Genomic DNA, 12,890 nt, shown 5'->3' on the forward strand with positions numbered 1-12,890 from the left:
GCCTTCAGCTGCCAAGTGCACATGTAACAGGTCAGCCAGTGTCATAGGTACAAATCTGCTGACAGATGCCCTTTAGGCTATTTTGAGTGCAGAAGTTCTTTTTACACTTGATGAATGGGGTTGGAGTCCTACTCCATGCAGCTTATCACCACAGGGTGCCACAAGTTATATACAAAGATGTGTGTGCCAGTTTGATGTCACTTTGAGTCTGGTCCTCATTTAAACCTAAAAAGCCTGGCAGTTTTACGTGTCCCTCATATTTTTTATTTAAACGCCAATCACCCGATATAAAGGATATAAATCAGGACAATTTTGAATTCCTAGTGTTTTATTTGTTCTTTATCTTCTTCAGTTTTTTTTTTATAAATACAGAAATAACAAATAGATCAAATGAACACAATATAAAACAATGTATTAGGCAAAATATTATAAATGATAAATATTATAAATAAAATGATAAATAATATAAATAAATACTTATTAATATGTAGCAAAAAATAACATACGCTCCTCATGGAGCTACTCATCTGTTCTCTGAATGAGAATTAAAACTTTATGAAAGTTAGCACAAATTCTGTTACTTCTGAAGACCTCACACCTTCTGAAGGATTCCTCATAAGCAACAACTCAAACATGGCTTCTCAAGCTATAAGACGGGGATCATCACTGGTCAGATGACCTGTGGCGGCGTGCCTCCAAAGTGCTCTGGGACCATCGCACTGTCCTGAGCTGAGATCTATCACAGATTGCTTCACATGTAAACACTTGTGTAGGAGCATCGAAGCAGAGCATGCCTTAAAGGAGTTGTCCAGATTCCCGACCATTGCTCTGTGTTAATATGTCCTGCCATATCAGCACTCATTATGGACAGATATAGGGGCGCTGTGGAACCTACAGTAAGGATTCATGCCGTTATCTACATGTCCATCTTTTCTGCAGGGATGTGAAGACCCAAGTGTGACCATGGTTTGGCAGTTGAGGCTGTAGAAGAAAACGCTTGAGAAGCCCTGGACCAAGAACGGTTCTGTCAGTACATGGTACGTACATACAAGTGGCGCCATCTTATATGAACTTTGGAGATAATATGAAATCCATCACGACGGTTTGATCGTCTTTCTGCTTTATTTGCACTTTCTCACTCTCTTTTTGAGAGGTGCTTAAATAATAGTCAGGGAAGGCCGCGGACTCAAAACTATAGTGCGACCTTCTATCTGATTGCCTGCAGTAGAAGATGAAGGGCACCACCTCATTGGTCTTCGCTTTTTCATTTATGTCGACTGCCTGAATAAAAGACACAAGTGATACCTTATTACGCACACATACTACTTCTGAAAGTAATAGAGAATGTATCCCCCATCAAATAACAAAACGGAGCATCTTTCCTACATTCTGCCAACCCCTGTTACTCCTCCTAGAAATGTATGAATAAATTGACACTTTGACAGTCTCCAATCCGTGCTGCTTGTATCGGACTAGGTGAGGACATACCTTCCTTGGCAATGATACCCAATTAATAAATTTCTAGGAGGGATAACAGAGGATCAGTATGACACAGATAAAAGAATATATGCTCCAGAAATGTATTTAATGGGAAATGAATGTATTTCCTGTAATAGACATCTCAGGAGTAGCGAGAGGACCTCTTTAAGAAGAAATCCATTAGGTTTTTCAGGTCAGGTAAACGTATAAGAATACTCACCATGAGACGGAGGACCCGATTTGAGTTCCCTTCTTCAGTGCAGTAAAAATAGAGATTCCGGCCTACAATCCCCACCGTGACGGGACGTTTCAAGTTATCATGATTTCTTTCAAAGTAAGTGTCCAGCTTCACTTTCACTGCAAAGAGAGAGACAGTGTGTGAGCGTTACCGCGTTCTTTGTACTATGTTATATACACGGTAAAAAAGAGAATTTGTCAGCTGGGCCTCTGAATATGCACTGCTTAGCCAAAAGTATTCGAATATTACATCTAGGGATGAGCGAATCGACTTTGGATGAAACGACCGAAGCAGATTCGCATAAAACTTTGTTTCAATACGGATCGGACCGAGCGCTCCGTACAGTATTAGAATGTATTGGCTCCAATGAGCTGAAGTTATTAGTCTCGCGAGACTTCACATAATAACTATTCAGAAACTGATTTATACTGTAAAAAAACATTTCCCAAACTTGGGTTCGGTTCCAAGACTATGGCCTCATGCACACACGGCCTTTGTTTTGGTCCGCATCCGAGCGGCAGTTTTGGCGGCTCGGATGCGGACCCATTCACTTCAATGGGGCCGCAAAAGATGCGGACAGCACTCCGTGTGCTGTCCGCATCTGTTGCTCCGTTCCGTGGTCCGCAAAAAAAATATAATCTGTCCTATTCTTGTCCGCGTTTTGCGGACAAGAATAGGCAGTTATATTAATGGCGGAATTAATTTGCGGAACGCACACGGAACGCCATCCGTGTTTTGCGGTTTGCGGACTGCAAAAAACACAACGGTCGTGTCCATGAGGCTTATCATTATAAAAATTGTCGCGCGACAAATGTTGTCCTGTAGCACTAGCCTAAAACTGGTCATAGGAGCCCATGGCATTACATCATGTGTACCTCAAAATGGTTGCATTAAAATGTAGATGAAAAAAGACAAAAAAAATAAATTATGGAGCTTAATGGTGTAGTATAATTTTTTTTTAAATATATATGGCTCACAGTTGGTTAAAGATAAAAAAAAAATAAGCAGTTTGCCTTCACTGGTCCCCCACCACTGCCATTCTGACTCTGCTTCGGTCCCTGGCGCTCCCCACTTCCTGGTCCCGGACCAACACATTGCTCAGCCAATCAAAAGCCATAGCCTCTGTGTCCAGCCGCGACCAGGAAGCAGAGAGCAGCGGGGACTTGAGCAGCATCGGAATTACATATTTTTATAAAAAATGTGAAGTATTTTTAATGATAGCAAATGTAAATTAAAATTACCTGCCACGTGTTCATTCCCCGCTGCTAGATATAAGGCCACAACAGAGTCATCGCCTTCCATTTTGAAGGACTTATCGTTTCGGTCTTTTATAGTGTGCTCTGATGGTTTAACGGAATCTTTTTCGAATCTCCGTTCAGCAGCTTCTACTGTCCCCTCTTCTTTATAGGTAACGCTTTCTGTTGAAAGAAATAAAGCAGGTTAAATGCTGTTTACGTATTCAGCGGCCTACAGCGACCAGGAAAATCCAGAAGCTCTGCAGAACTATTGTGGGGCCACGCATCCCCTTCCTGTCTCATATTTGATGGCTCATTGCCTCTCCCATGATTTATACTGCAGCTCTTCTTGCCAGTTTTGTAAAATCCTGAGTTCACTTTTCCGCCACTGTATGAAATTTCCCATTAACGTAAAACGAAGATGGCAAGGGCAGTAATCAGAAGACGGATGAGGGCGATGATCCCATTTAAAGGGGTAGATCCTGGGGTACATTAGGGTGAAGGGAAATCTCTAAATGATTCTGATACAGTATATATCAGGTGCCTGTTATTTATGGGGCATTTTCTATTAGTATTATTATTATATTTTAGTGTGTTTTTAGTCCCAATGTGAGTCCATGCAGATGGCTCAGTGGTTAGCACTGGAATTCTGGCTTCAGATCCGACCCAGGACAACATCTGCACAGAGTTTGCCAGTACACCCCATGTTTGTGAGGGTTTCTACCCAAGTTTTCATAGAGATGTTTGTAATAATTCAAATATACACTGATTATAAGGAAATGATTGGCTGAGGACAACTAACTGAAAGGACTCTCCTAACAATGCTCGTCCCAGTGTCCTTTTCAGCTGAATGCCATGCACCCTGTACAGTCCTCCCCTTAAAGCCTGGTTCAGAAATAGGTATTGGGTGACCAATAATTTAACCCTTTATTGGGCATCTTGTGGGCGTGAACTGTATCTTTTGAATGATCTTACCGTTCACCAGGACTGGAGGCAGCAGATCATCATCATAGAAAAAGAGCTGATTCTTCAGTCCTCGACATTCCTTTAATTTTCCCATAACTACACCAACCGCATTCAGTTTCTTGAGCAAATGCCCTGTTTTTTCCGGCTTTCTTATCTGAAGATGCATTTTGGAAAGGCTTTCATGGGAGTGTGAATATTTATTGGCCTGTGGAATAAAAGCAGATATTTTTAGCATCTTTTCTGTTAGGTATTTGATAGGTTCTTAACGGGTTTGTCCAAGTCTTTATACATTTTCATTGCTGGACCTGTGGAGTCAAGCCAACCTATCTGCTTCCTGATGCTCCCACGGCTTTCTTCATCAATCCCTGGACTCTGCATGTAAACTTCCGAAACAGATGAGGAGGGGGGGGGGGGGCATGCGCCGCTGCAGTCAAGCCGGGACTGGAGCGCAGCGAAGGGGACGGTGCACCGAAGGATCTGGAACTGATCAGCGGGCGGGGAGCAAGTATTGCAAGTATGCTTGACTCCTCAGTTTCGGCGGAGGGGGAAGAATTAAAAAACTTGTAAAAAGCGTGACTGTCCCTTTAAGGGGCCGACCATTTCACAGGTTATTCACGTCATTTTGTGTCATCCTATGATCTGTACTTATACATAAACCATAGAGGACATGAGAATGTACAATAGTACGTCCTGAGGATATTGTAGTATGAAAACTAGTGCAAGGGAAGTGTGGCGCAGTTGCCCACAGCAGCCAATACGATCCCTGCTTTTATTTTTCAAAAGACCTCTGAGAAATGAAAGGTGGAATCCGATTGGTTGCTATGGGCAACTTCTATACTTTTCCTTTCCTGTATGCTATATAAAAAGGCAACTGTTTTCCTTCCTATATAGGGACATGTCATGGTAGGGAGCTGTCTGACAACGTGGGCCAAGTCCACAGTAAACCCATGGATATTTTACACAGTGGGGGAGGTTTATCAAAACTGGTGAAAAGGAAAACTGGCTTAGCTGCCCATAACAACCAATCAGATTCCAGCTTTTATTTTTCAGAGCTCCTTTAGGAAAATGAAATGATCAATCTGATTGGTTGCTATGGACAAGTAAGCCAGTTTTCCTTCACACCAGTTTTGATAAAACCTGAACAAGGATCTCCCCCCAAAATGTCCTAATAGGGGTTTTAAAAATAGGTTTCTAATCTCTAATTCAGACAAACCCTTTAATAAATGTGTCTGAAACAAGAATTAACAGAATTGCAATGTGTCATTTACCTTCATGTTGTTGGGAATGTCACAGGCATAAAATTCTTCATCGTTATCACTAAAAAAAACATAAAAGTACAAGAGTTTATTATATCACAAAAGAAACCAAATCTGTACTGTATATTATAGGATTATAGATAATTACTGTGAAAACTAATGTCAAATTTTTTTTAATTTTTATTTTATTTTGCTTCTATACCCCTTATCCAGAAAGAAACTTGCATTATAATAGATTACTACAATAAAATTTAGACTAGCACATTCATATTCAGAGTCACAGGTGCATATCCATCAAGCAAACATGGTTGATAAAAAAAATGGCTGCACAACATTTCACATACAAACAATAGAGCTGAGAAATGGGGATCATTCTAAATTAAAGTGGTATTATACCTACTATAAATGGAAAAATAGAAGCTCTTTGCGCACATTTTTGATCAAACGTGTGTCGGGCCCATCTACCAGGCGTCAAGGTGGCTTCCGCAGATGGGTACCTAACACTAATATACCGCCTCTCTTGGACTTACCTAAGCCTACAATATTCATGGCAGTGTAGGAACCAGCTACATTAAGGCTACGTCTACACGACGACATTTGTCGCACTGATGTCGCGCCACAATTTTTATAATGGCAGTCTATGGTGTCGCACTGCAACATGCAACATGCTGCGACTGCGACGCAACAGTCGCAGAAAATCCATTTGAGATGGATTTTCTGCGACTGTCTCATCGCAGTCGCAGGATGTTGCATGTTGCAGTGCGACACCATAGACTGCCATTATAAAAATTGTTGCGCGACAAATGTCGTCGTGTAGACGTAGCCTTATACTCTGCTCAGAAGCCCCAGGTAGATGGGCGTGTTCAGTCTAAAAGAGGCTCTACCCTCAATATATACTACAAGAAAATTTAGACTAGCACATTATAATAAATTACTTCAGAGGTGTAGCTGGAAGCCTTTGGTCCCCAGTGCAAGGCACCCCACCTACCATGGGCCATTTATAAGGGCTCGTGCACACAAACGTGTTTTTTTTCCGTGTCCGTTCAGTTTTTTGTTTTTTTTGCGGACTGTATGCGGAACCATTAATTTCAATGGGTCCGCAAAAAAGAAACCGGAAGTTACCCCGTTTCCGTATGTCTGTATTTCTGGAATGCACACGGACGTCATCCGTATTTTTTGGGGACCGCGAAATACATACGGTCGTGTGCATGAGGCCTAATACTGATGTCTTCATATTTGGCAGAGGGGGCCCTTAAGACTCCTGGGTCCGTGTGTGATGCTACCTCTTCACCCTTTTTAGCTTGATTCCAGTAAAGTAAATTTTGAGTACATGTAAATTCTAGCATTTTTTGCAGTTCTGTGTTTACTATGATCTGTGTAGAAAAAAATTCTAAAATGCTATATGGAGACTGTCAGCAAGCTGCTGTTAATGAATCTGCTACTTTTATTATGCATAATGATGCACTGTTGTCACTAGTCTGTGTATCTGATTGGTTTATTACTACTTAATACCCCTTACAGCTTTGTCAATACATAATGCAAGTACCGGTAATGTTCGTCGATTGAGAATTTAAGGGGGTCCTCTCACTTCAGCAAGTGGCATTTATCATGAAGAGAAAGTTAATACAAGGCACTTACTAATGTATTGTGATTCTCCATATTGCCTCCTTTGCTGACTGGATTCATTATTCTATCACATTATACACTGCTTGTTTCCATGGTTGCGACCACACTGCAATCCATCATTGGTGGCCGTGTTTGCAGTCTATAGGAAAAAGCACCAGCCTCTCTGGTGGCCGGGACTGTGAGAGCTCACATAGGCTGGTGCTTTTTTTCTACAGTGTGCAAGCACGACCACTGCTGCTGGATTGCAGGGTGGTCGTAACCATGGAAACGAGCAGTGTATAATGTAATGGCAAAATGAATCCAGACAGCAAAGTAAGCAATATGGGCAATCACAATACATTAGTAAGTGCCTTGTATTCACTTTCTCGTGAGATAACTCCTTTAAGGTATTCCTGTTTTAGCTATTCACGCAATCAGAGCTGTCAACAGCAGTTAACCTGTTTGTTGACGGTTTCCAACAAACTGAAAAGTAGGAAAGATTTAAAAAAATGCTCCAAACCTAGATGGGTATTACCTGTTGTCCATAGGGAGATCACTTAAATTTGGAACTTCTGCCATTGTCGTTTCTGTAGAGATAAAATAATGAACACAAACATCAGACAATGTAGTGTGTGCCCATACGGTGCTGTGAACCATGTGATAGCAAATAATAGTATGTCATCTATTACCTCTTTAGGTGCAAGTCCAGGAGTTGTCCTCGTCTCCCGAGCGTGTTAATATTATCAACTAGTGTCTTCTTAGAGCGGACAGCTTGTTTTATAGGCGAATGAAAAGCTTGTGCAACACAGGATTTTTTCCCCCTTGCTTCCTCCCTTCACATCAACTCCCTCTTAATCTCTTACGTATGCCTGCAACTAGAATTTCTGGATGAGTTCAGTATTTCAGCAGAATAGTGGAAAGTTCCGAATTTTGGGCTTATCACCCAATGAAACAACCTTGTCTCAGGTTTAATCAATTTTGTAATGGGTTTGTGTCATTTCAGCAAATAGCATTTATCATGTAGAGGAAGTTAAAGGGTTTCTACCACCTCGTTTTGACATAATTAGCTATCAGACACTAGCGATCCGCTAGTGTCTGCTCTACCAAACAATGCTATTATAATACCTTTTTGTGCAGCCGTTTGCCTAAAAAACAAACTTTTATTGATGTGCTAATGAGCCTCTAGGTGCTATGGGGGCGTCTTTTCAACACCTAGAGGCTCGGTCTACTCACACAAAATGCCGCCCAGCGCGTCCCTCCAGCCCGCCCATCTCCTCTGGAATGCGATCCTCCCTCTGAGCCAGCGGACGAAATTCTCGCGCCTGCGCCGTGCGCGTCTGTATTCGGCGCAGACGCAGTGAATGTCTGACCGCTCCCTGCACAGACATCTCCACTGCGCCTGCGCCGAGGACCGAGATGTCTGTGCAGGCAGCGGTCAGACAATCACTGCGCCTGCGCCGAATACAGACGCGCACGGCGCAGGCGCGAGAGCTCGTCCGCTGGCTCAGATGGAGGATGGCATTCAAGAGGAGATGGGCGGGCTTAACGGACGAGCGGGGCGGCATACAATGTGAGTAGACCGAGCCTCTAGGTGCTGAAAAGACGCCCCCATAGCACCTAGAGGCTCATTAGCATATCAATAAAAGTTAGTTTTTTAGGCAAACGACTGCACACAAAGGTATTATAATAGCATTGTTTGGTAGAGCAGACACTAGCGGATCGCTAGTGTCTGATAGCTAATTATGTCAAAACGAGGTGATAGAAACCCTTTAATACAAGGCACTTAGTAATGTATTGTGATTGTCCATATTGCTTCCTTTGCTGCCTGGATTCATTTTTCCATCACATTACATATTGCTTGTTTCCATGGTTACGACCACCCTGCAGTCCAGCAGTGATGGCCGCTCTTGCACACTATAGGAAAAAGCACCAGCCTATGTGAGCTCCCACCAGAGAGACCAGCACGAACACTATAGTGTGCACGAACATACAGACTCCATGCTGATGTTGTCCCTGGTCAGATTCAGGTGTAGGACCCCAGTGCTGCCAGGCACCAGTTCTAAACATTGAGCCACTGTGAGTACAGTACAGTAGAGCCATAATCAGATAGGAACTGACTGTATCATAAAACAATATAATGCAGTCAGCTTGGGTGAAGAGAGTTGCGCTCGTTCCTGGACTGAGCGCAGTCATCTGAATCAACCCTAAGTGTCTGAATAGTGGGAGTCTGACCACTGGGCCCCCCGATAATGAAAACAGGGGCCGATACTATCCAGTTTGAATGGACCCAGGGTCACGCATGCACACTGCTGCTCCATTCAGCTCTATGTACTCGCACTTGTACTCGGCTATGTTCGGCAGTCCCATAGAATTGAATGGAGTGGCAGACATGTATGTTTCTCTGCCACTCCATTGAAACAGGGAGCACAGTCTCACGAGGACCTATCCTCACCATCTCAAACCTCTTCCGTTCCAGCGTTGCTGCTCCAATCCTCCTTGCTGCTGCGGCCATAGCATCATGTTTATTTTGTCTATAGCAATGATGTACCTGTATACCACACATGTCCAGTGACCGCCGCTCAAACAGGGAGCACGGGCTCCTGTTCTTGTGATCGGCAGCGACCCCACCTCTGGTGGCAGCTCATCTCTCCTGGTAACAGAAGGTTAACAGGATTTGGCATGTTGAAATCCAACAGCTTGATCCCCCAATGGCAGATGTCGGGAAATCCTGATACAAATTAAATGCTCCACTGTTCTGGCCAAAATCGACTACATTGCTCTTCATTTTTGTTCTGCCCATTTACTAGCTTGCAGATCAGTGATCCTTTGGTATGGAAAATGTGAGATCTATACCCGTGTCAAGTCAGACTTTATAGAGACACAAACGGCCAAAGCTCGGAACCTTTCCGGCTTTTATTGTGACTGAGCATAAAATACAGGCAACAAGTATACAGGTTCTAAGATACACTGCCTGTCCACAAAAAAAAAGTCGCCACCTGGATATAACTAAACAAATAGTTATGAGCCTCCTATTGGATAATTACTGCATGGGCGATTATCTTTCAGCTGGCAATAAGTTATTTAACCCCAACTGGTGCAATGAGTTGCTTCTCATTTCTTAAACAACCATGTCGAAAGACACATCTCGTGGTCGTGGAAAAGATGTTAGTCTGTTTGAGAAGGGTCAAATCATTGGCATGCATCAAGCAGAGAAAACATCTAAGGAGATTGCAGAAACTACTAAAATTGGGTTAAGAATTGTTCAACGCATTATTAAAAACTGGAAGGATAGTGGGGACCCTTCGTATTCGAGGAAGAAATGTGGCGGGAAAAAATCCTGAATGATCGTGATCGTCGATCACTAAAAAGTTTGGTGAAATCAAATCGAAGAAAAACAACAGTAGAACTTAGGGCTATGTTTAATAGTGAAAGTAAGAGCATTTCCACACGCACAATGCGAAGGGAACTCAAGGGATTGGGACTGAACAGCTGTGTAGCCGTAAGAAAACCACTAATCAGTGAGGCAAACCAGAAAAAAAGGCTTCAATTTGCTAGGGAGCATAAAGATTGGACTCTGGAGCGATGGAAGAAGGTCATGTGGTCTGATGAGTCCAGATTTACCCTGTTCCAGAGTGATGGGCGCATCAGGGTAAGAAGAGAGGCAGATGAAGTGATGCCCCCATCATGCCTAGAGCCTACTGTACAAGCCTGTGGGGGCAGTGCTATGATCTGGGGTTGCTGCAGTTGGTCAGGTCTAGGTTCAGCAACAGTATGTGCTCCCAGAATGAGGTCAGCGACTACCTGAACATACTGAATGAGCAGGTTATTCCATCAATGGATTTTTTCTTCCCTGATGGCACGGGCATATTCCAAGATGACAACGCCAGGATTCATCAGGCTCAAATTGTGAAAGAGTGGTTCAGGGAGCATGAGACATCATTTTCACACATGGATTGGCCACCACAGAGTCCAGACCTTAACCCCATTGAGAATCTTTGGGATGTGCTGGAGAAGGCTTTCCTCAGCAGTCAGACTCTACCATCATCAATGCAAGATCTTAGTGAAATATTAATGCAACACTGGATGGAAATAAATCTTGGGACATTGCAGAAGCTTATCGAAACAATGCCACAGCGAATGCGTGCCGTAATCAAAGCTAAAGGCGGTCCAACAAAATATTAGAGAGTGTGACCTTTTTTTTTATTTCGGTGGTGACTTTTTTTTGTACAGGCAGTGTACAAAACAACACAAAACCCTACTTGTCCAAGCACTAGCTAAACAGCATATATTCCCTTTCTGCCTTACATACAATAAACAGCAACCTGTACCTTTAGTCTACATGCAGCTTCCATGCTCAGTCCAGAGAGCTTCCCCGATGTACCTACTATTTTAAATAGGCCTCATCATAAATGACCCCCATTATAGTTTGAAAAGCTGGAAAAAAATTCATCCATCCAGTTCAGCCTTTTATCCTGTAAGGTTGATTTTAAAGGGAGGCAAAAACCTCAAGGTAGAAGCCAATTTTTCTCAAGGGAAAACATTTCTTCCCTACTCCAATCAGGCAATTAGAATGAGCGCCAATTCACACAACCGTATGGCCATGGTGCCTGTATTCCGTGCCTCCTCACTGCGAAAGATAGAATGTGTCCTATCTTTTGCCGTATTTTGTGGATCGTCGACCTTTTCAAGTCAATAGGTCCGCAACGCAGCATGGCCAGTGCCTGTGCATTGCTGACCACTATTTGCGGTCCGCAGCACCGGCATGGTGACCATACGGTCGTCCTAATTCCTTGAGGGACAGTTATCAAGACTGACATTTCCACACACCAGTCTTGATGTGCACTGGAGTAAGATGCTCCTTATTTATTAAGAGGCAGATGCTTCTCAATAAATTAGGTGCATCTCTGTCCCTCCAAGCACCAGAAATTCAAACCTAGACCAGTATATGGGCTGGTGTAGACTTGAGCTATAAGTTATGCCAGTTTCTGGCATAAGTTATAGTAAATCTGGCAAGCTGTGATAGGCCCTGCCCCTCACATTAAGCCCTGCTCCTCTCATTAATTTCTCTACCTTTTTCTTGGCGAGAAGCTCACGAAGGCGCAAATTACAGCGCAAATATGTAACAAGTGAATAACCCTAATGTTGATAATCTTTCTGGGTATTGTAGTCCACCCATTCCAGTTATTACTTTAGTTGCCCTCCTCTGAACCCTCTCCAGCTCTGCTATGTCTGCCTTGTTCACAGGAGCCCAGAACTGTACACAGTACTCCATGTGTGGTCTGACTAGTGATGTGTAGAGAGCTGTATTCGGCTATCTCCAGTGCTCCCATACAAATTAATAGAGCTGCTCCATCCATTTCACAGGGGCTCAACCGGGTATGGGGTCCCCGAACTTGTGATCAGTGGTGGCCCCCCACCAATCCGATAGTTATCCACCTATCCTGTAGATAGGGGATAATTTTCTATAACCAGAATATCCCTTTAATAAAACATTCAAAAATAGGTATTCTACATTGGGTAATTCCCTTTATGACCGAAGCAAAGAATGCCCATAGTGATCTGAAGTCTTCTGAAGTTTCCCATATTTTCTTTTGTCCTTTTGACCTACTATGAATAATTTCCTGTCTTTTAAAATGTGCAGTGCTACAGATGACAATGAGGATATAAAAATGTATAATTATTTATATACCAGTTTTTCAAGATGTGTTACAGTGTGGAAAAGTCTATCTTAACCTTTTACGGAAACAGGGCATACAGGTACGCTCTGATGTCCTGGTACTTAAAGACACAGGGCGTACCTGTACGCCCTGTGTATTTCCGATCACCGCCACCCGGCGGGCGGTGATCGGAACCCAGTGCCTGCTCAAGTCATTGAGCAGGCACCTTGGCTAAATGCGAGAGGGGGTCCTGTGACCCCCCCCCCCCCCCGTGTCAGCGATCGCCGCAAACTTTTACCTTATGCGGCAGCGGTGATCGGCGGTGCCATCGGGTCCCCATGCGGCTGTAGGTGACGAGCCTGTGAGATCCAGCCCCCTGGATCTCACAGGCCGGAAGCCAGTGGCGTAGCTAGAAAAGACTGGGCCCCACAGCATATTTTTGAATGGGGCCCCC

At 43.4% G+C, this 12,890-nt stretch overlaps 1 protein-coding gene across 2 annotated transcripts; it reads right to left on the reverse strand.

Moving 5' to 3' along the window:
• Window positions 1-1,030: 1,030 nt before the first annotated feature.
• LOC120986198 (interleukin-1 beta-like) lies at window positions 1,031-7,513 on the reverse strand. 2 transcript variants are annotated; one of them, XM_040414610.1, is made up of 7 exons: window positions 7,469-7,513; window positions 7,315-7,366; window positions 5,187-5,235; window positions 3,928-4,123; window positions 2,959-3,135; window positions 1,700-1,836; window positions 1,031-1,281 (listed from the first exon to the last, which is right to left on the reverse strand). In XM_040414610.1, exons 2-7 carry the CDS (start codon window positions 7,356-7,358, stop codon window positions 1,063-1,065), a joined length of 822 nt encoding a protein of 273 aa, XP_040270544.1. In that variant the 5' UTR covers window positions 7,359-7,366; window positions 7,469-7,513; the 3' UTR covers window positions 1,031-1,062. The 2 variants fall into 2 exon arrangements, with proteins under 2 accessions (XP_040270544.1, XP_040270545.1); XM_040414611.1 differs by having other exon boundaries at window positions 1,138-1,277.
• Between the last annotated feature and the right edge of the window lie 5,377 nt (window positions 7,514-12,890).

The sequence above is a fragment of the Bufo bufo genome, chromosome 1, assembly GCF_905171765.1.
Source record: "Bufo bufo chromosome 1, aBufBuf1.1, whole genome shotgun sequence".
In the NCBI taxonomy this organism is placed as follows: Eukaryota; Metazoa; Chordata; class Amphibia; order Anura; family Bufonidae; genus Bufo; species Bufo bufo.

Bases quoted from the DNA above. Each gene is read 5' to 3' on its own strand.
- LOC120986198 (XM_040414610.1), bottom strand. From the start codon at position 7,358: ATGGCAGAAGTTCCAAATTTAAGTGATCTCCCTATGGACAACAG. The intron at 5,236-7,314 runs GTAATACCCATC...TGTTTTTTTTAG, and splicing joins GATCTCCCTATGGACAACAG to TGATAACGATGAAGAATTTT. The intron at 1,837-2,958 runs GTAATTTTAATT...CTCTCTTTGCAG, and splicing joins GGGGAATGAACACGTGGCAG to TGAAAGTGAAGCTGGACACT.